The sequence below is a fragment of the Chaetomium globosum genome, genomic scaffold (assembly GCF_000143365.1).
Source record: "Chaetomium globosum CBS 148.51 scaffold_2 genomic scaffold, whole genome shotgun sequence".
Taxonomy (NCBI): domain Eukaryota; kingdom Fungi; phylum Ascomycota; class Sordariomycetes; order Sordariales; family Chaetomiaceae; genus Chaetomium; species Chaetomium globosum.
In genome coordinates this window covers 2,745,516-2,767,833 of record NT_165977.1, presented here as the reverse complement: position 1 = coordinate 2,767,833, position 22,318 = coordinate 2,745,516, and the positions used below count along the sequence as shown (strand labels likewise).

The 22,318-nt window shown below is 56.7% G+C and overlaps 6 protein-coding genes across 6 annotated transcripts; 3 read left to right on the top strand and 3 right to left on the bottom strand.

Moving 5' to 3' along the window:
* Positions 1 to 2,868: 2,868 nt before the first annotated feature.
* CHGG_03006 (uncharacterized protein) lies at positions 2,869 to 5,036 on the bottom strand (the record flags this gene model as incomplete). The annotated part of the gene is made up of 3 exons (XM_001229521.1): positions 2,869 to 3,690; positions 3,740 to 4,654; positions 4,932 to 5,036. 3 exons carry the CDS (start codon positions 5,034 to 5,036, stop codon positions 2,869 to 2,871), a joined length of 1,842 nt encoding a protein of 613 aa, XP_001229522.1.
* A 1,618-nt stretch (positions 5,037 to 6,654) lies between these two features.
* Positions 6,655 to 10,718, bottom strand: CHGG_03005 (uncharacterized protein; the record flags this gene model as incomplete). The annotated part of the gene is made up of 5 exons (XM_001229520.1): positions 6,655 to 9,029; positions 9,139 to 10,318; positions 10,412 to 10,425; positions 10,490 to 10,585; positions 10,679 to 10,718. 5 exons carry the CDS (start codon positions 10,716 to 10,718, stop codon positions 6,655 to 6,657), a joined length of 3,705 nt encoding a protein of 1,234 aa, XP_001229521.1.
* Positions 10,719 to 11,800: 1,082 nt separating this feature from the next.
* On the top strand, positions 11,801 to 14,382 carry CHGG_03004 (uncharacterized protein; the record flags this gene model as incomplete). The annotated part of the gene is made up of 3 exons (XM_001229519.1): positions 11,801 to 11,809; positions 11,886 to 13,817; positions 13,879 to 14,382. The coding sequence occupies 3 exons, from the start codon at positions 11,801 to 11,803 to the stop codon at positions 14,380 to 14,382; spliced, it is 2,445 nt and encodes an 814-aa protein (XP_001229520.1).
* An 830-nt stretch (positions 14,383 to 15,212) lies between these two features.
* On the bottom strand, positions 15,213 to 15,536 carry CHGG_03003 (uncharacterized protein; the record flags this gene model as incomplete). The annotated part of the gene is made up of 2 exons (XM_001229518.1): positions 15,213 to 15,257; positions 15,366 to 15,536. The coding sequence occupies 2 exons, from the start codon at positions 15,534 to 15,536 to the stop codon at positions 15,213 to 15,215; spliced, it is 216 nt and encodes a 71-aa protein (XP_001229519.1).
* A 2,333-nt stretch (positions 15,537 to 17,869) lies between these two features.
* On the top strand, positions 17,870 to 19,712 carry CHGG_03002 (uncharacterized protein; the record flags this gene model as incomplete). Its single annotated transcript, XM_001229517.1, has 2 exons — positions 17,870 to 18,586; positions 18,642 to 19,712. The coding sequence occupies 2 exons, from the start codon at positions 17,870 to 17,872 to the stop codon at positions 19,710 to 19,712; spliced, it is 1,788 nt and encodes a 595-aa protein (XP_001229518.1).
* A 1,117-nt stretch (positions 19,713 to 20,829) lies between these two features.
* CHGG_03001 (uncharacterized protein) lies at positions 20,830 to 21,548 on the top strand (the record flags this gene model as incomplete). Its single annotated transcript, XM_001229516.1, has 3 exons — positions 20,830 to 20,928; positions 21,060 to 21,284; positions 21,345 to 21,548. The coding sequence occupies 3 exons, from the start codon at positions 20,830 to 20,832 to the stop codon at positions 21,546 to 21,548; spliced, it is 528 nt and encodes a 175-aa protein (XP_001229517.1).
* Positions 21,549 to 22,318: the final 770 nt, after the last annotated feature.

Here is a 22,318-nt window from a genome sequence, read left to right as displayed (position 1 = left end):
GCTGCAGATGGCTAAGAAACTTCATGATGGATGTTGTATTACAACCATACTACATCCAGGCTAGAAAGGCCAAGGGCGGAAGGGCAGGGGGGTGTGTCGTGTTAGACAGACTCACAGAACGGAAGCACCGGGTGGCAAATAGTGACTTGTCTCACCCGAGGGAAGTTCTCGAAAGAACCCGGGATGCACAGCCTGGTCGCATCAACCCACGCGCGGGCCACGAATTGTGACGTTGGCGGACAGGGGAGCTGAGTGAAGGTGGTATAGATGGAGTTCCGGATAGATGATGGAACCAGGGGGCCGCAATACTACGTCTATCGCATTGACAACACTGACACCGGCATTGGCACTGACACCGCACGCACATTGACACGGCCTGTCCTCCGTTACATTGCCATGTCCCTGATGATCCCACTTTCTCCCTCCAAAGAAGGTGAGAAGGGGGGGGGTTACGTCGACGGCAAACCGCCAACCGCCAACTGCCAACCGCACAACCGTGTTCGCTCCCCCAAGGACTCCAACCTCCGCTTCACCGACTAGCCAACCAGCCAAACCAAGTACCGGACCGGTATGGGGGTCATCCAGACTCGGCACGGAAGCGGCACCCAATCGGGGCCCGTCACATTGGCCGAACCCGAGCTTCCCGTTTCGGGAGACGTGTTAGTGACGGCCCAAAAAAACTACCTAGTGTACATGCATCGCGAAAAAGGCGTGTACGAAAAAAAAAGCGTGCCGAGGCCGATATGCCGAATCCGGGGACGGGAACACAAAACTCGCACAGATTCCGCTGCCCTGCCCGCTTGCATGCCCCTCGCGTGGTGCCGCGTGTGCAACACTACTACCCCCCTCCATCCCTCCCCCCACCAACTGCGTGAGTTGGGTGGTTGTGCCCAGAGTGTCGGGTCCCAACACGGAGTTTGGCCCGTTGGCAGCCGCGAGGTGTGCAGGGGGAATCGTGAATCAAACCACAACAGAAGTGCGAAGTATGTACCTCTCGGCCACGTTTACGGAGGCCGCCTGTAGATATAGAAAAATTGTACTCTGTATCCGTAGACCGACTGACCAACTAGACACCTAAAGCACAGAGGGATGACAGGTGTCAGAGTGGTAAAAACAAGGGTGTGGAAGAGACGGAGACGGAGACGGACGGATGCAAGTAAGCTTCCTCCCTTGGTCACAGCAACCTCAATCCGTCAGACCGCCAGCAAGCCAAAACCAAAGCCAAGTAACTGGCCGGCCCTTCCCGAAGCTAGCAAAAGGACCGGTCAAAACATGTCGAACCGTCACATCAGAGCCAGGCAAGGCGAAAAAGGCCATGCCGAGAGATGCGGGCGGGAAGAAGCCCTACTGGCCCGAGCGCTTGTCGACTTATCATCGGGCCGAGCCATGCAACGGGGGGGGGACGCCGTGTCAGCCGAAGCGGTGACCGTTCCGGAGCTGGATGACGACCTGAATATCAAGATTCGGCTAGCTTCTAGAACCACATCATGTAGGAACACAGCTGAATATGACGATGGGTCTCGGCAATAATGGAGACTAGCCACTTGGTAGGGTGAAGACAGGCTTAGATTATGGGATACTACCTTTCGTCCCTCACCGACTCCTGAGCTAGGACGCTTCAGACCCTTGGCCACACGTTGACCGCAACGAGAGGACCCTGCTCTCCACGCGACCTCGTCTGACAGGGCCCATTGGCGGGGTGTTCTCGATCCTGCTTTACCACCTCTGCATCCGCAAGTTGCACATGTACATACCCCGGCTCGATTCAGGGTCTCACGACAGACTCGCAGGAGGGTACTCAGGGCCTTCCCACCACGACCAAACCCAACTCCAATTCCAACTGAACGCACAAGATCACAGCAAGTCCCTCAAACCTTCAAGCAAGCGAGGACCAAGGACAAGACGTGCGTTGGTGCGTTGGTGCGTGGGGAGATAAACCATGCCATCATATCAGCTACCACATCTTCCCTCAGTAACTACCCATAACATAACGGGACAGTCCCCAAGCCACCGCCGACCGACCGACGGCCGGGGGGAAAAAAGAGTGACAGGTTAAAAAAGAAAAAAGGAATGCATCACTAAAAGGCTGAAACGTATCCTCGTACCCGCAAAGGAAAGCCCAGCCAGCATCATACATCCATCACCGTCACCATCACCACCAGTAGGTAGTCAGCCTTTGCAAAACAAGCGAACCCGCCCCCTGCCCCCGTACTCCGCCAAAAACACACACACCAAAAAAGCCAAACCGACCCGAGCCAGAACGAGAATAAGAACAAGAAGCAAGAACCACCGCCGACCCGATTGCGAAATAATGCCTAGCCAGTAACGTTCCTGACGCCGGTACTGCTGCTGCTGCTGCTGCTGCTGTAGCTACTACTTAGTGATGACCGATGACCCGACCTCCCTTCCCTCCTCTTCCGCCCCTAACGATATTTCAAACAGCCGAACCCAGAAACAGAAACGGTACCTACACAGACGCCACCAATCCCTCCACTCCACGGTAAAAGTAAAGGGGAAAAGGGAGGGGAGAGCAACGCAAGCAGACCGGGTAGTGATATGAGGTTAAAAAAAAAAAAAAGAAAAGTAGGTAGTCCCAAAAATTCAGCTAGGAATAACCGGCGGACGGGTTGATTTTGTCGAAACAGTTCACTGAGCCACAGCACAGCGCGCTTGCTAAGAGCTGCCGCTGGTGGACAAGTCGCCGTTCGACGCAGGCTGGACCTGCTTGCCGTGTCCGACGGGAGCGTGATAGCTTCCGATGCTCTGAAAACCCCTATGGCGCAGGCAGTGTTAGTCAATCGGCTCTTGCATTGCCACTTTATTTTTCGGTCTTGGATGCAGCGTATTTCGCAGGGTAAGCAAGCACACTCACTTAGTCAGATCAAACCCGCCGTCGTCCTCCTCGCCCGCAGGGCTCGGCGGCTCGTCCACTGGCGTGCGGCTGCTCCGCCGCGTGGGGCTCGGCGGCGCCGGGGACTTGCTCCGCGGCGGGCTGCTGCTCGGGGCCGGCAGGCCGCTAGGCGCCTTGGAGGGGCTCAGGTCGAACGGCGCGTGCACGGGCTTGAGCGGGGTGCTCCCAATGTCGGCGTACTTCCAGAATGGTGCCGGTGAACTAGTCGGCATGTGCTGGCTGGGCCGTTGGGCGGTGCTCGGCGGGGCGAGCTTGGGGTGCACTCGGAGCGGAGCCGGCGTGACAAACGACGCACCGTCGTCTTGCAGGTACGACGACGTCAGTGTCGGTGATCCCGGAGCGTTCTCGACCAGCCCCAGCGTGCTCGACGTGTTGGCCTTCCGTGCACGCGGGAGGGGGCTGTCATCCCCACCGGCGCCGGCTTCGTCGGGCAGCGGTTTCCGTATCGGACGCACAGGGGTCATGTGCGAGTCCCGTAGCTCCCGGAGTGACGAGCGGGGTTGGGGTGACCCCGACGGCGACACCTTTCGCTTGCGCGCCGAAACGGGGTCTCTCGCTGCCATGTCCCTCGGCCCCGAAGTGATGTAGCTTAGCTGGCTTGGCGACGACGGATTCGAGGAACCACGATGGCCGCCGCGGCCTCCTCGCCATGCTGTGCGCAGCATCTCCTCTCGGGACTCGGCAACGAGCTGCCACTTCATGCCTTTGCCGGGCTCATCCGTCGAACGCGCAATCTTCTCGAATGCTTTATTCAGGGACAGATTGTGCCGAATCGAATTCTGTGCGAGGTTAGCTCCGTGTAACATGGGATACGAAGAAAGAACTTACCTGCCAGCCGGTAGCGGGCTGATTTCTGTAGTACGCATATCGTGTTTGAATATAGTGGTAGATGCCGGCCAGGTTAAGCTTCTGCTCCGGCGTGTTCATAATCGCTTGTGTAATCATTTGTGCATAACTAAACTGGGGCTTGATGTGTCGATTTTCCTCCAGACTCAAATCAACATCGCTGTTGCTCATCATCAGCGGCCCGGCACCGTGTTCGATAAGCGGCGTCTTGGCCGTCGTCATGGCGCGGGCGCGAGCCGAAGGGGGGGTACCCGGCCGTTTGTAGTCCGGCGGGGCCGGGGCAAGGGGCTTCTGGGAGCTTTGGCCGCGGGACGACTTGGTCGGGGAGCTCGTGTGGATGCCGTCGCCCGACGGCAGGGGATGGCGTGTCGGCCGCGCGGGGGTCGCAGAAGGCTCCGGCTTGACAATGCCGGCCCGCTCTAGGAACTGCTGGGCGATCTGAAGTGGGCCTAGGTCGATGGGGAGGACAAACATCATTTCCACGCCACCAACTTCGATGACCTCACCACTCCGTAGGGGTCCAGCCTGGCCAGCCTTCCACAGCGAGCCATCCACCTTGAGCGAGTTGCGCCCCTTCACGAGTAGCCACCATTTCTCCTGGTCGCGGTTGAAGTAAACTACGGCGTGGAGCCGCGAGACAAGCTTGCTGGGGCCCAAATCAATGTGTATCGCGTCGGGGTCCTCCTGATTTTGATCGGGGTCCTTCTGGTTCTGATCCGCTCGGGCCTGGGCGGGGTCGGACGAGCGGCCAATGTTGACAGTCAGCCTCGTGATGTAGTAGGTCCAATCCAAAGCGGCGATCTTGGCATAGGCCTTCACTCCCTCCTTGTTCGCCTCGTGGATGCTATTGGCGTGGTCCTTGCTGGCTTGCACTTGCGCCGCGGGAGCTAGCAAATGCTGGCTTACCCGGGTCACAAGCTGGTCGTCGTCTTCGATTGCGGACTGATCGGCGAGGTGAGACGAGTCGCCTTCATCGACGGGTTCGGAGGTCTCGGTTGTTTCGGCGGCTTCATCATTCTACCAAAAACACATGGTTAGCGCATGAAGTAAAAGTAAAGGGGTAGCAAAACCGTAACCACAGCTATGGGTGAACGGCGAAGCCGAGGTCGAGGTCGAGGTCGAGGTCGAGGTCGAAGTCGAGGGCTCGCGACCGAGGGGCACGGGACATCCTTACCTTTCTGCGCCGTTTTGAGGGGCGGGACGGCGAAGATGACTCGGCGATCGCATCGCTGCGCAAATCACGGCGAACGCGTTGCGCGCGTTTAGTAGGCGTGGGCATTTTGTATCGCGCTACACCATCAGGTGTGGTATCGTGGGGGAGGGGTAAAAAGAGTTGCTGGCTGGGTAAGTATATTTGGTGACGAGCTTGAGGTGGGAGCTTTCGTTGCCCGCTGCTGAGCTTGGTAACGAATGCGACACGGTATATTCTTGCGCGCAATGTCTAAAACCGGTTGAGATATAAATTGGTTGCTTAACAGCGACTATCCGAGATGGCGTGGCCACAATGGTGTGTCGTTGCACGGGTTACTAACAAAGCCGAGCTGAATGCGATTGCGAGCTTGGTTTGGGACAGAGCATGCAGAACTTGGTGAGTTCCAGGTCCAAGTTGTTTAATTGACCTGGGATTTTCGCGCCTTGAACGCGAGGAAGGGACAGAGGGGTCAGTGGCCAATCAGCCGAGTCTATTCGTTGAACTTAGTGGGGCAAAGTGGGGATTCACGTGCGGTGCAACTGCACAAGCTCGTCATGCTACAAAGGGGACTGCGCTTCCCAACCCCCCCTCTTCCATTTTTCCCAAGTCCACCGAAGTCAACAAAGGAGGGTTCGGGCGCATGCAGATTTGCATTCAGGGTGTATCATTGTTTAGGCAAAGCATATGTTTCATGCAGATAAAGAAACTCGGAATTCGAGGTCTCAGCCCTAAATCTGCATGCACCTTAAACTAGCGGGCTCGAGTTAGTTCTGTTGTTGGTTTTGTCCCCTGTGCGCCGAATATTTTATTGATTGTTCGTGGAAAATCCACCTGGAGGATCAGATCAAGGGAACCCACGCCCTCCGGTTCACCCAGCCACCTCAATTGATAATCACACCTTGAATCCTCATGACAAGTCCCGACGAACATAAAAATAGAAATAATTTTAAAGGGATGAAAGGTGACGAAAACTGCAGCGAGACTAGAAGAGAGATCCCGAAATCACATGTCTTATTTACTTACTTCTCTACAGGGCAATGGAGGGGCAGACCAAATCACCACCACAGCGCACCCACCCAACCATACCCACCATCGTCATATATGAAAAAAAGCCCTGCTTCCCGTTCGGCACACCAACTACGAAACAACAGAAAGATTGTAGAGTGAAGATGTGTTCCATTAAATCGCCAACGGCCAACCACCGTCGCCCCATGCAACAAACAGTAACAGCAACAGAAACAGCAACAAGTCACCAAATTCCTCCTTCCACTTATTGCCTTTTGCCCACCTGCCACCACCCATCCGCCCACAACCTGTCAGCCCCAAGTTTCTATCTAGAAAAGCCGTGATGATGATAAGGTAAGAAGAAATGAGACACCGCCCCGGCTTTTTTGCTTTTGTCCGCCCCTTATCCACGCCCCGTGATGAAAATGAAAACACAACGGCAAATGCTAAGCCGCCCGCCCACCTCTACCACCTCCACCACCGCCCTTCCCAAATCCACCTCCCTATTTTTTTGGTTTCCAATGCCGCCGCCCCACCTAACCAGACCTATATTTACATATTTGGAGAGACACAAGCACTCGCATAACCCTCGCCTTCGAGGATACCGTGCGTTCAGGAAATGCACCACGCCACACAAACCTAGACGTGCCCGGCCGGGCGTATGGAATCAACACGGCAGGTCACTTGACCAGCCGACTACTTAAGCACTCCCGCCAGTAGCGCCACCCCTCCTCTTGGGGTTCCCGCGCCCGGCACGCTTCTTCCCGCCGGCACCACCGCCACCAGTCTTCTTCTTGTCCGTGCCCTCAATGTACCGCACGAGCTCGTCGATGGTGCGGCCGTCCATGGACGGCGGCGGCGTCGGCTTGCCAGCGAACTCGGTCGCCGCCGCGCCAGTAGCGCCAGTCGCGCCGACGCCGACGCTGACACCGCGCGAGGCAAACCGGTACCCGGCGCGGGCGCGGCGCGCCTGGAGATCCTTGGCTTGCTTGGCGATAGAGACAGCGTTGTGCGTGAGCTGCTCGAGCCAGTGCTCGGCCTCTTTGGTGTTCTTATCCTCGGGTCCAAGGGAGGCACGGAAGATGTTGTAGCTCTCGCGCATGCGGTCGACGGCGGCCTTAGAGTCTTGATCGAGGGCGAGGGCCTGCGCAAGCTGGAAAAGGAGCGTTGCCGAGTTGATAGACTGGCGGCCAAAGACCTTCTCGCAGACGCGGAGCGACTCCTCAAACCAGCGGCGGGATTCGTGGTACGCCTTGAGGCTCTGCAGCATGACGGCGTAGTTGTTGATGGTGGTAATCGTGTCCGGGTGGTCCGGGCCATAGATGACCTTCCAGATGTCAAGCGCGTGCTTGGCGTAGCCGAGAGCGAGCTTGCTGTCGCCGCGCTGGTGAAGGAAAAGGCTCAGGTTGAGGTAGTTGAGCACCGTCTCGGCCGAATCGAGGCCGACTGTCCGCTCGGCGACGATAGCGGCCTTCTTGGCCAGCTCCACGGCAGCGTCCTTCTGGTCGAGCTGGAAGTACAGCTGAGAGAGCGTGTGGTACATTTGAGCAACCTCGGGGTGAACAAGGCCATAGATCTGCTCGTGCAGAGACAGCGACTCGAGGAGGAGGTCCTCGCCGAGCTTCCGCTGGTTCTGGTAGATCGACAGGCGGCCAGCCTCCAGTGCCTCCTCGGCCAGCGCGCTGCGCGGGCACGAGTCCTTGATGATGGGCACGATATTGACAAAGTCATCAGGGCTGAAAGTGTGCGGCGCAACAACGGGCGACGCCGTGGTAGAAGGCGACCCATCGCGGGACTTCTTCTTGTTCTTCTTCTTTGCCGCAGGCTCGGCCTGTGGCTGGCCGTTGGTCTGCGGCGCAGGCTCAGGCTCAACGGACTGAGTGAAGCGGAACTTCTTGATCTGGATCTGGAGGCCGAGCTTCAGGGAAATCTCACGGAGTAGCTGCAGATGCCTAACCTGGCTCCACCAGCTATCTGGCAGGACAAATCGGAACCTGCGAGCAGCCTCGCTCTGGACTTCTTCCCTCAGACCCTCGGGGGTAACCTTCTCGAATGCGAGATCAGCCTCGTCGAAAAGCGAACGGTACGACTCGTCGATCTCGGCCACCGGCTTGGGGTTTAGCTCTGTCCCTAGCAAGCAGTTGAAGAGGTGTGAGAAGCAAGACGAAGTAAGCGGCAGAGGCAGCGTCTTAAGGTACTTGGCGGCGACGTGCTTGAACGATCTCGCGATCATCTCGCGGACGCAGACATCACGGAAGCACTCCAGGCGAGTGTTTTCGCTCAGCGACGCCAGCTTGCCGAGGTACCGCAGATTGATACCGCGGCGATGCAGAAGGGAGGTGAGCGAGCGACCATCCATCGGGAAGCTGATGTCGGACTCGTTCAGATCCCGAATAAGGGCGGGAATGACGGTATCACGGAGGTAGGTGCAGGCATCGCGAACCTCCTGCTCATCCTTGGCCATTTCCTCCTTTTCCTCGTCGGTCTGAGGGTTCTGGCCGCTAAAGGTGTCGGGGTTCAGGGCGAACTTGAAGTTCGACATGTCGATTCGCTCGTTCTCCGTCTTTTCCTCCTCCTCCTTCTTCTCCTCGCCCTTCTCCTCGCTTGCGTCGGCCTCCTCGCCCTCGGCCTTGCCTTCTTCGCTCTTCTCCTCGGCCTTCTCCTCCGGCTTTTCCTCCTTGGGCTCCTCAACTACGTCCTGCTTCTTCGAGGCCGCACGCTTTTGCAACTCGGCGTTGACGAAGTCGCGAGCCTTCTGCTTGCCCAAGGCCTCTACTAGCTCAGGTCGCAGGACGGTCATACGATGGGGGTACTCGGCACCCTCGGGGCTGTTCTCCTCCATCCAAGTGATGTCCAGCGGCGTGATGCGGTACAAATCCAGGACGTACTTGCGACCGTCAGTGCCAAGGAGGCCCTTCATCTCGACGCTAGCCTCCAGGTCGAAGCGTTTGTTGTCCTTGTCCCACACAGCGTGCTTCTTGACGCGCAATGCTTGTGCGAGTTTCTCAAACGAAGGGGCAAAGCTCTCGTCAGCAGCAACAATGTCCTTGCCATCGACCGCCGCCGTAGTGGAATCTGGTTCTCACCAGGCTCAGGCTGCTTGAAAAATGCGGGGGACAATGCTCCTGGCCGACAATGCGCTTGCCCATGTAGTCAACGACGACTGTGCCGGGGGTGTACAAACCGTCGATGTCGAGCTGGTTCACGAGCTTGACACCATGGACGTCCTTCCCGGTAGCCACGCGCGCAGCCTCGTCGCCGCCCTCGCTAGTGAAGGTGCCGACGCCGTCAGCGCCAAAGGAGAAGAAGACGTTGTTATAAACGAAAATCTGAGCATCCCGTCCTTCAGTTGGGTTGAGCGGAGCAACCTCGCCGCGGGCAACCAACACCGCACCGCGAGCCGCAGCATCGTTGTAGTCGGCATATAGCTTGGCGAGCAATCGTTCCCGGAAAACACGATCCTGGATCGAGTCCCTGGGAAGCTCCTTGGCAGATTGGAACTCCTCGTTCCAGTCTCTCAGCGAATCCGTGTTCTCGGCACCGCCCAGCAGGAAGGTTTCCTGGGGTCTTGTCGGATCGGAGATGTGAGCACATAGCGGCGAGGTGGCTGATGGCACAATCCAGGGGGCTGAGGGGACCGTGTTGCCGATCTGAAATGTCGCCAAGGGTTCCTTGGTGTTTGCGGACTGCTGGAGCTCGGCAAACGACTTCGCGAACGAGGTCGAAATCTTGTCGAGGAGGGTGAAGAGAGAGTGAGCCGAGGCGCCCTTGGCATCGGTCCGTGGTGTAGGGTTGAACTTGTCCTTGTTCGAATTGTTGATGAAGAACCCCCCGGCGTGCCCAGTCACATGGTGTTGCTCACCCTCGTTCGTGGTGATAGCGAGGTAGAGAAGGTGACCTTTTTGCCTCCACTGGGCCGGTGGCGGGTTCCACGACGACAGTGTGATCAACTTAACGGTTTTAGGCGCAGGCGGTGTCTCTTTGGGAAGGAGAACGGAGAGTTCGGGGGTCGTGGTAAAATCGTAGGGCTGGACCTCCTTCTCGGCCTCCTCGGCGGCGGCAGCCACAACATCGTCGTGAATCGAAGTACCAGCGAGAATGCCCTGGGCCGTGTCGGTACGGTCCCCCGCGGCGCCAATCAGCTCTCTGATCCGGATAAAATGAATCCTGGCCTCCTTTTCAGTGTAGGGATCTTCAACGACATGCAGCTCGGAGTCAGCAGCAAGACCCTCCACGTCCGAGACCTGGACAAAATCATTAATTCGTTGCCCGTTATGTTCGAGGTGGAAGCACGAGTATTGCACGGCGACCGGGTGCTCGATGACGGATTGCCGGATCTCGTGAATTTGCTCCAGCGGGGATACCTGTGGCGTTTTAGAAGTGTTCTAAGATATTCCAAATTGTCAACATACGGGGAGCTCCAACGGCTGGGCGTCGTGGGGCAAGACGATCTTCACGAGGAAGGGCGCGTCTAGTCAATAGCGTTAGATAATGACCACTATGGATGTGTAGGCCCGGCCGTTTTGCACACGCACCATCGGGCTGCTCGGCATCCTCTTCGGTTGGATGTGTTTCTGCCGGGTCCTCGGTGGGCGTGTCCTGCACGGCAGGAACTTCAGATTCGGGGTTGTCTGGTAGCAAAGAGGTTGTGTTAGTCAGAGCCGGCAGTTTATGGGTGCTTGGATAAAGGAGGGGTCCATGCGAGGCAAGCATATTGGACATACTGGTCGGAGCGGCGGCGTTGTTGGACGGTGTGTCGGCCATCTTGAATTCTAATTTCCGGGGTGATATCGTAGTAATTTTCTGAGCAATGTCGGGACGAATATCAAAGTCAGGTAATTACAGATCGAGGGCCAGCCAACGGTGCAGACCTGCGAAGCAAAAAGAAATGCGTTGCGCAAGAGAGTGCTGAAACAAACGAATAGACGGTAGAAATGGCCCCAATTGGAAATTAAAAACGTCCAAATACGCTGCCAGGCACCGGGGTGGAAGTGGTTCACTGAAAAGCCGTTGGGTGTTTATTCGAGAATTTTTATCAACTTTTTTTTTTTGGCCGGCTCGTGCCGGCCAAATGGCGAGAAGTAGCCGGCACTGGAGCCAACGCTCCGAAGAAACTACCCCTCCAACCCCTCAGGTCCCAACCCTCGGGCCTTCGGCGATCTCGGTTTTCATGCTTCAAAAAAATGAGAGAAAACCTGAGAGACAAAAAACGAAGGTAAAGAGAAAAGAAGGAAGAAGAAAGAAGAAAAAAAAAAACAGACGACGCTTCCCTTTGGGAACAGTGATTCTATCCTGAAGGTAGTCTTACCTTCCCTGTCCAGGTATCTAAATTGATGGTCATGTCATGGATAGTGACACTGGGCTTCCAAAGTTCGATGGCAGTTCAGCCTGTCGGAAGGATGCTTGGCGGGACTCGAGGTCATTGACCAGGGTTTGTTGACGTTCGGCAAATCTAATCCAAAAATGGAATCGAGTCAACAACAATGATTTTATCAAAAACGCAACATTGGTTAACATTTGCTACTATTCGCATTCTTGTTTGCCATTTAACTCCCCCCTAATTAATAGTGAGAGGCGCATCCCATGGAGGGCCACCATCGCGTTCACGTCAAACAAAATATCAACACGACAACAGTTTCAGAACCGTCGCAACCCTGGACAGCCACGCGTTGTCATCGGCTGTTACGGCCTCTTATTGCCCATATTGCGGCTCTCAGAAAAGAGAAAGAGCGGAGAGTATTAATTCAAAGTTCAGCAGCCCCGGGCCAAGCTCCGAAATCACGAAGGACCGTGTTGGGCAAGCGAAGTTATCCAGGTTCCGACTCAGAATACAACGATAAAAAAACATGTCGCAAGTATTCCAGAAAACCATCTCGCAGAAGGTCATCTAGCGATCTCTTATGCACGCCACAACGAAACGTGCAAAAACAGCGCCGCCAGCCCGATAATAAGGCGCCCCAGGACGTTGTGTTGCCTACCCCTTTTCTCCGCCGCGTCAGGAATCACCAACTCTCTTCACCGGCCCAGGCTCGAGATAAACCCATTCAGCCGGAACCTCCCTCAGCAAACGGCCGGTGCACCCACTCCAGGAATGGTTGCAAGACAAAATGCGCCTTCGAGGCCGAGTTGGCTAGTTTCCGGTCTATTACGGATTCCGAGAGACACGGACTCTATGAATCTGTTTTCAAGGCTTTCGACGCCTTGTTAAGGGCCACCTCGCCTAGAAGGAATCAGGCCGCTGGCCCCAAATCACTATTAGCCATGTGCCTCCGAAAGGTTCCGGCTTACATTGCAGGACTCGAAGAATGGGAGAGGCGGGAGTCCGAGGAAAATGGCACGAAATCGGGCGTTCGAGGCGCCGGAGTGTCATTCGAAATCTATTCGGAGCTGGAATCGCTCGGCGCGGTGGATGGGTGGAACCACCTATGTTTGCTTCTGCGGGCTCATGCCGTTGAAATGATCCAAGATGCCGCAACTGAAGATTTGCTGGAAGATCCGGTGACAGGTCTGCTCATACGGCTGTGCCTCGAGTACATGCCACCAACGGAATTCACTGGGCTCATCGACACCTTCGTGATCCGCCAGTACCCGAAGCCCTCCTCCGCCGACGAGGACCTCTTCGCTTCTCCCGCCCTTCAACCGCTCAGGACACTCAGGAGTTGTGACCCTTCAGGGATTTCTACCTTACCCAGGATATTAGCCAAACTCCTTGCCGACGACTTGCTCCCGGCCAGCTGGGTATTGAACAAGAGCTTTATCGCTCTGTGGCCCGAAGCGGTTCGCCATATCACTCACACGAAGTCTTGCCAGAACACCCTAGACTTCGTCGTCGTCACCCTCGAGCTGCTTTGCACCCTTGCCTCGCCCAGGAAGCCGCGTGGCGTACCGCAAACACGGCTCCGTGGAAAATCACAAACCACTCTAATCAGCACCATTGCCGCGCTCGGGTCTGTCATCCTCCTCGGCGTGGAGGGATGCATCCAAACCCCTGAGACCGCCTCGTTCACCCGCGCCGCCACCCTCCGCCGCAGAATAACAAACATCACCACAGCCTGCTCAGCAAACCTCAAAAACCGCAAAACCCCCTCCCGCAAACTCGGCACCTACATCCTCGCCCTCTGCGCCTTCCTCTCCACCTCTGACCCTCCCTCCACCCCCTCTCCCTCCGCACCAACCATCGAAGCCGCCTGGAAGAACGTGCAGACCTGCCGCGGCAACCCGGCGCTCCTCCTGCAGTACGACGCCACTACCGCGCTCATGAGCACCATGGCCTGGCACTGCAGCCGCGGCACCGGCCTGCCGCCGCACTTTTATCTGGCGCAGTTCTGCGACCGCCTGGAGGCGCTGGCCCTCCCGCCCGGCGCTCTCGCCAACATGCGCGTCGACGGCGCGTTTCGTCTGGCAGAGAACACGGGCGATCTGAGGGATTTGGAGGTTGCGGAGGGGTTGTTGAGGGCGAGGCAGGCCGAGGCGGCGGTGGGCGGGTGTGTTACTCCGGGAAGAGGGGGTGGTTGGGTGGGGGTTGAGCAGAAGGGCAAGGGGAAGGTGGCGTCGTTCTCGGGGGTGCGTTGGGATGATGGGATCAGCGAGTGGGTTGCTGCTACGCCGGGGACGGAGGTCCGTCCGGCTGGTGGCGAGAGGCGGTTGAGGTCGAGCGGGGTGGCACTGAGCGAGGATGAGGCGGCCGAGGGGGACACGGGCGATGACGCTTCAGAACCAGAATCAGACATGGAAGCTGACGAGGACGATGTCGACGTCGAACTCGTATCGTCACCCGAAGGCGACGAAACCGACCGATCCGTTTCCATGTCTGAAACAGACCACGACGATGCCGCGCCATCGCCCAACACCGAAACATCACTTGTGTCTGCGCCAGCCTCCCACTTGGAAACAGACCCAGACTCGGCCTCAGACCCCGACTCAGATTCAAACATGGACGCACCCCACCCACATCCCGACGACACCAACACCAGCAACCGCAACGATAACGCCGCCGGCAAGATGCTCCCCCCCACCCCGTCCCGCACCCCCCACTCCCGCAGGCGGCTTCCTCGCCGCCCGCCCGCGCCGCCTCTTGCTCACCCGCCCCTTGTCGCGCGCAGGCGATGAGCTGGCGTTTGACAACGGCACTGGGGAGAAGAGGGAGGATGGGGAAGGGGGGAGTGGTGGAAATGGGAGTGGGAGTAACTGGCTCAGGAGGAAGAAGCCCGCGCGGTTCCGCCCACAGGCTACTGCTGGTGGTCGCGGTGGTGCTGTTGCGGGTACTACTGTGACTACTGCGGCAGCGGCGGTGGTGAGGAAGAGGGTGGCGAGGGCGTCGTTGGTGTATTTGCAGCCTGTTCGGGCGGGACAGAGGCGGAGGTCGGAGGGGTGGGGGGTTGGTGGGGAGGAGGGGGAGGGGAGTGATGATGAGTTGAGTCTGCTTTGAGGGGGTGATGTGTGGTGGATAGAGAGGGTGGGGGTGCTTGGTTGAAGGTTGGATTGGGTTGTGTGGTGTTTACTTTGGCATGATACCATGTGGCTTTGGTTGGAAGTTTACCCGTGTTTTCTTTTGTTCTCTTCTTAAGGGGCTGCTAAGGGCCTTTGTTTGGTTTATTGGGTATGATAATTGCGGTAGATTCATGTACATGCGGATCAGGAACACAAGGGAAGGTTAGAGGCGTTGGTTTGCCTTCAGTTTAGGCTACGGGGTTGTGTATGTGTCGTAGGAGGAAATCGTTAGAATATAATGTGTGGTTATGTCATAGGTGGGCGAACGGGGCGCGCAGTCAAGTGATACTTCAACATCACGGGTTCGTTGTCTTGTTAGAGGCAGATACCATGTCTTGACGTGTTTCTGTCCTCCTTCAGAAGCTTCACGTGTATGTTCTACAAGGTTGTCCCAATGTCTCTGAATGACGCCATCGTTATCATTTGTATGAGGCTCAAACAGGATCCATCGACATAATGTAACGAGATCTGAAACGGCTTGGACTAGTTTTTCATCGATTCGTGCTGCTTTTCGGGCAGGTTTTGCCGCTGAAATCCCCTCTGGCGGAACATCTTGAAGCCTCGGTTCACAACACTATGTAAGAGGCATTGGTATCCCCGCACGCCCTCGGCAGCAATTCCCTGCTTTACTTGGATCTTTCGGGGCGAGATGTCCCATATTTCTTCTGGAAACCACTTCGTCTGGGGTGTGGGAACTGGTGTGTGGGTTGGCTTGACAAATTTCGTTTGTGTTTGAGAAGCGTTTCTCTCACTTGTCAGTCCGCTATTTTATTTTACTTTTTTCATGTGGGGATCGTTCTCCTCGGCATATGACTTGAATGAAAAGAAAAGCAAGTAGTACGGGAAAGGAGGAAAATAAAAGATGCAGCTATCCTCATCGTCACGGCTAGTCGCAAGGCGGTGACGGAAACTTGGACTTACAAGTCCATACTTGGCCAAGTGCTGGACTTTGTGGACAGTGAGATAGCAGCTAGCGGGTTGTGGGCGGCGCCGGGACGACGCCTCGACGACGTCGATCGCACTCCGCAACGGCTTCTCTCCCGATGACTGGTGTGATGGTGGATGCAAGTCGTCGGAGCTCGGCGGGGGCATGTTTCAAGATGGATCGCTTGGGACAGCGGGGGACAAACCCGCGGTCGTCACCCTTCTCCTTTTCTTTTCTTTTGACCGCTGAGACCCCACACAAGCTGTGTTCGTCAGCTCTCAGTTGAAACACCAAACGTGATCTGGCGGGAGATCTGCTTCAAGTCTCGGCGTCGATCGCCACGCGCTTCTGTCAGGCGGGAGTGAAAGCGGCTGTTGACGGCGGCTCTGGAGTTGTCGAGAGCGAGAGAGTTACGCCTCGAGTCCACCGAATAAATGTCGACTACTCGTAGTCACAAGTTGTCGTGTATCCATATTTTAAGCCTTCGCTACGTCTCGGCACAGCAATACCAAATATGTAATGCTACTGTCCTCCGTTACCTTCATCAGCTGCCGTGAGCCGCTGTGCCGTATTGATTGCTCGAGTGGGGAAAGGGGGCATTCCGCCCCCAAGCCTGTTTGCCGACCGCTTGGTAACGACTTGGTAAAGGTCTGGGCCATTCATTGCATTGATGTGGCACAGATCAGGATGGGAGGACTATTCGAAGAGATGGGATGACGAGAGATGCGACGATGCATCGCACATCGCCAGGCATTTTTTTAATCTCACTGCATACAGTATTGGTATGCGCAGACAAACCAGACAAACATAGAAGTGTCTCTCCTTTCCTGATGCGGGTCGAGATACTTCGTACCCTTCCCTGTGTGCCCGGAGTGGCAAACCTGGAAAACCCAGGCCTCCGCGGGGTTCTCCGAGAACCTGGCGGTAGATTTTCTGAATCAGGCGGCCGCCGAAAGGACCGCAAATGTCGACCGAGAAAGCCCCGCTCGCCTCATCGAGATGGAGTTTTGAGTGGCTGAGGAACGTGCTTGTCAGTGCTTGTTCATGCAGAAATGTGTGTGCCCCTGGCAGCAAAGCCCAAAGCGCAGTTTCAGGGCTTGGCCAATCAAGAGCTCAAGATGCTGGGCGCTTGGCAAACCACCTCGACCATGTGGGGCATTGGGCGTCGCGGACGGGGTTTCGACTGGTTTGGGAAGTTGGGTGATGATCCGCTTGCTTCCAAACTTTCCCAGTGGGCATTCGTGGCATGGTGAATGGCAACCCGGGATTCGGCCCACTCGGCGAGTCACTTTTGCCAGGTCTTCCTTCTGACGGCACTTGCATGACGGCTGCACTTGCCGCGGGTTCTTTGGAACTCTCAAACAGCCCACGCGTCCGTTTTCACCACGCGGCACTCCTCAACCATCTATGGAGCGCCACCAGGTGCCAGGTTTGAGGTCGAGACAAACGGTGGTTCGCCTGGTGTGCGAGTGTGCCTCCGTGAGAGAGTTTTGGGAGGTTGACCCGATCGATTACTTGAGAAATCAGGGATGTGACGTGTACAAGTTTGGACAACGTTGTAAAACGGGCATGAAATTACTTGCCCAGTTTACCGGAATGCACGGCTGTGAATGGCTCGTCTGTGGGGAACATCTGAAAACAACCCTGCTTGGTGTGTAAATTACCACACCTGACCTCCGTGGAACCTTACGTTACGAGGTTCCAGGGAGAGAGGGGTTCGGCCAAATTGACCAGCCCCTTCATCCGCACTACAAGCCCTGATCCTTGGGTCAGATCGTCCCTCCATGTCCTCGGAACCATTCTTTTGAACAAGTTCCCTCCCTGGCTGGCCTATTTTGGGGATTTTGACGATTCGTTCATTCTTCATTTTCGGTACGACTCTCCTTTATACTCTGCGCGCAGAGTGTCACTGTTTGTGTCATCAACAATCGGGGCCACTTTGAGGCAGTGACCACATCGACCGTGACGAGTTCACGATACACACACACAACACACACTCCCCCGGACTTGACGACTTGCCGCTGGACGCTCCCGCCATATTTCACTTCTTGCTCGGCCACCTTTTAGGAAACCGACAACACATTCTCTACGAAAACAAAAGAATAGCGACATGGTCAGGTGAAGCCGAAAGCCCGACAACACAAAGGCCACTTGCCTCGATTTTCAGGGAATTTCTTGTGACAGACCCCACGCGACCCGGCGTACCACCGGAAAACAACCAAAATAACACAGCTACCCAGCTCTCCTTGCAGGACTCGGCGGGCGTTGGGAACCATTTCGATTTCAACCTTTTCATTCATTCAGAATTTAGAGCGACATTTGAACGCTTTGATAGCGTCGACGACACGACCACACACACTCATATACATACACACCATCCCCAAGGATATCGACTCTTCGACGACCAATATCTAAAAGGCAGTCGACTTGCACTAGTGATAGGAGGAACGGGTTTAGGAGAAGTTGAAAGAGTGATCAGAAGGGTGACACAGCAACCATTATGGCTGCCCCAACAAGCACAGCAGCCGCAGGCGGACACGGCGGCGGAGGTGGAGGCAAAGGAAGCCATGGGTCGACAGAGGCAGATGTTGTCAACGAGATGTTGTCAAACTACCTGCTCGTTGTGTTGGGCTCCATCTCGGTCGTTCTTCTTTCCTGGAGGCTCACCATGCTCCTGATCAGGTATGTCCGGACAGTGACGTGTCTCTACAACGACACGCAGCGCTATTTCGCCGAGGGCTCCGAGAGGTACTCGTGGTTCAAGAGGAACGTGCAATACGCGCCCATCCTCAGCAAACGGCACAATCGCGAGTTTCAGCTCAGCTCGGCCCTCAACGTCGGGACCCTTCCCACGCGGATGCAACTCGTCTTCCTGCTCGGCTACTTCGCGACCAATGTGGCGTTTTGCGTCATGACCATCGACTACTCGGGGGAGTTCAGGGAGGTTGCCGGGCTTGTCAGGAACCGTACCGGCTACCTCGCCGTGATGAACATGATCCCTCTTTTCCTGATGGCGGGCAGGAATAACCCGCTCATCACACTCCTCGGCATGTCTTTCGACACCTTCAACCTGCTCCACCGCTGGCTGGGCCGCATCGTGATCCTGGAGGCCCTTGCCCACACTTTGGCCTTCCTCATCAGCTCCGCCTCGGCGAGCGGCTGGGACGGCGCCTTCCAGACCGTCTTCCGCGTCCCCTACATGATGTGGGGATTCATCGTGTGTACCCCCCAATCCCGTGGTAATCCCATTGGACTCTGCTGACCCCCAACAGGCAACCTGCGCGTTCGTCGTCATCGGCATCCAAGCCGCGAGCATCTTCCGCCACGCCTACTACGAGACTTTCAAGCTGTTCCACATCGCGCTCGCGATCCTCTCCATCATCGGCCTGTGGTACCACCTCGACCTCAAGAAGCTCCCGCAGCTCAAGTACCTCTACGCCGTCGTCGCGCTCTGGGTCTTCGACCGGCTTGCGCGCCTGATCCGCATCGGCTACCGCAACATCGGGGCCGGCGGCACCAAGACGCTCGTCGAAGCGCTGCCCGGCGGCGCCTGCCGCGTCACCGTCACCATGGCGCGGCCATGGGCCTTCAAGCCGGGCCAGCACGCCTACCTGTACATGCCGACGGTCAGCTTCTGGCAGTCGCACCCCTTCACGGTCGCCTGGAGCGAGGAGTCCGACCACCACCTTGCCGACGAGGAGAAGCTCCCCGTCCGCCGCCAGGACATCCTTGGCGCCGGCAAGACCACGCTCTCCTTCATCATCCGCGGCCGCACGGGCTTTCACCGGCTCCCTCTACAACCAAGCCTCAGCCCGGCCCGACGGCAAGATGGTCACACGCTGCCTCGTCGAGGGGCCCCTAACCGCGGCTCCAGCCGGCTGCACTCGTACGGCACGGTCATGCTCTTCGCGGGCGGCGTAGGCATCACGCAGGCGGTGCCGCACGTGCGCGACCTGGTGGCCGGGTTCAACAACGGCACCGTGGCCACGCGCAAGGTCATCATGGTCTGGACTATCCAGTCGCCCGAGCACCTCGAGTGGATCCGGCCCTGGATGACCGAAATCCTGGGCATGGAGCGCCGCCGCGAGATCCTCCGCGTCATGCTCTTCGTCAGCCGGCCCCGCTCCACCAAGGAGATCCACTCGCCGAGCTCCACCGTTCAGATGTTCCCCGGCCGTCCCAACATCGATACGCTGTTGGGCCACGAGATGGAGAGCCAGATCGGTACTATGGCGGTGTCGGTGTGCGGGCCGGGCGCGCTGAGCGATGAGGTGCGCAGGGCGGTGCGCAACAGGCAGTATGGTGGGAATTTGGACTTTGTGGAGGAGGCGTTTTCTTGGTAGAGAGAGAGAGAGAGAGTGGGTGGAGGAAAGAAACGGAAGGGGAGGGATGAGAGAAAGGGAAGAGGCTGGGTTGATAGACGGCGTAGATCTCGGGCATGGGCTTGGATGAGCTTTGCTATCTTGTCTGTCTGTCTGTCTTTCTTTGGCCATGGCGGCGGCGTTTGCGCTGGAGCGGCGAGACGATCTTCTTGTACATTGTTTTTCCTTGCCGCGGTGTATCATTTAGCGGATTGGTATATATTTTTCATTCGAGTTCAGCATGTTGGTCATTGAAACTGTCTTTTGTCCGAAGTGCCTGTCTGGTCGCTCTAGCAGTGTTGACTCGTGACATCCGAACGGTCTACTGTTTAAAACGGTGTTTTGGGATGGCTGCGGTACCCTTGCTTGAGCTGTCAGCCCCACCCAGAGTCGGGAGGTCCCATCCACCGCCCAACCCCACTTCGGTTGGCACTTGACGTCGCCCTTAGGTTGCACCTGATTAACTCCAGCAAGTCAGGCTTCGGATTCATGACCACCACAACTGCCATCTAACAAACTCCACGGTCAGGTTTTCTTAAAAAGCCACAGCTTCTTACCATTGTATCCCATATTTACTCAAGCCAAGAAAGAGATTGACATTTCCACTGTTGGTTGCGGTATTACCATCCCGAGCGTGCTCCTTATCTGCACTTCCCTTGCCTGACATTGTCCCTCTGCTCTCCTTGCATCGCTCTGCCTCTACCTCGGGTTCCCTCTTCCAACGGGCCTCTAGACCTGGCCACCTCGGCTTCCACACCACCGAATTCGGATTCAAAAGGAAACGTTCTGCGCAGTGCCGCTTCCTCCCGTGAGCTCAACCTTGCCCGCCACAACGTCGCCTGCCACGGCTTGCCCCGCACTCGATCACAAGGCATCAATCGACCTCGGTCATCCACTGCATCCGCCGTCGAATATCCAAGCCCATACTCATTTGGATAGAGGCGACCCATAAGCAGGATAAACAAACAGGACATAGACATCTATCTTGCATATTGTCCGCACACAGCGAAGGGCGCAACCTCTCCCAATCCCCGAGCCTTCCCGACAAACATACACATTTGTAAGAAAACAAACGCAGGTACGCAGGCACGCAGCAACCATGGGCCTAGCATACAACACCTACCTCGACAGCAACCGCGTCTACGGCTGCAAGGGTTGTAAAGCCCACCTCGCCAACCATGACGACATCGTCAGCCGGGTACGCACCCCCTCCGCTTCGCTCCCCCTTCCACTTCCCTCGGGACAGACACTCAAGTCCCCCAACCAACACCTCAACCCCAACCAAACCCAAAACCCACACTAACCCCCAACCCCCCTGCCTCCCCACAGAACTTCCGCGGCCAACACGGCAAAGCCTACCTCTTCAACAGCGTCGTCAACATCGAAACCGGCGAGCCCTCGGAGCGCAACATGACGACGGGGCGGCACGTGGTGCGCGACATCACGTGCCGCGTGTGCAGCGAGGTGGTCGGGTGGAAGTACGACAAGGCCTACGAGGCCAGCGAGAAGTACAAGGAGGGCAAGTTCATCCTCGAGGCCGAGCTGCTCTGCACGGTTAGCTAGGAGGGGCCCGAGGAGCCCGCTGCGCCCATGGCGACTCGGCCCGTGCGGGAGGTGCTGGAGCCGGATGTGGTGTCGGAGCCAGAGGTGGTGCCGGAGCAGCCGGTGGTGTCGGTTGTGCCAGTTGTGCCGATACCACCACGGCCGATACCAGACCGGCCGCCGCCGACGGGGCCGGTGCTAGTGTGGCCGGTGCCAGCGCGGCCGGTGTGGGCGGAAGATGATGGTGAGGATAATGCTGACCCGGGTGGAGAATAGCGGGAAAGTGGAAGAAGGGTAGGAGGGAGGTTAGTTATTGATCCTGGGACGGGCGGTCAGCACACAGCACACGCATCGCATACAAAGAGGGGTTATGGTTGGATGCTTGGGATTGGGGTTTGCTTTGCTTTCGCCATGCTTCCTTTTTTCTCTTTTTCCTGTTTTCTTTTCTCTACACATACTCACGGACGGAGACACCGGGGCATCACTGCAGTTAAGGGTTCGCGGTTGGGGGATGGGGTTTGGCGTCTTCGGTTTTTATTTCGATCATGATTACATTATCAGAATGGGGGACGGGTTATAACTACTGGGGCTTCTCGTACGATCTCTAAACAACCCCCAATTCCGCAACAACAAGGAACACTGGGCTCAGAAGGAAGAGAAGTGTAACTTGTCGTGGACTAGACATCACGGAAACCTAGAGTCCAGCAATTCAGAATCACCGTCAAAGCCGGAAACACACATCACCCATCTTGGGTACATAGGTAACCTCCAGCTCACTGAACAGTCTCAAACGAGACCTCTCAATAATACCACTCTCAAATATGCCAATCTCACTATAGTGGGTTGTTTGCGGTATGGTTTGGTTTAGTGTAGTGAGCAAATCCTTGCGCCCGTACTCCGCTAGTTGTTTGAGACGTTCTCCTAGCTGTGCCAAATTGAATGAAACGAAATATGCACGTCCTGTCCTGTCCGGTGTCTGCGCCTTTCCGATGATGTTGATGATACCATGTATGTACCATGCGCCATACCAACCAACCTTATACCCA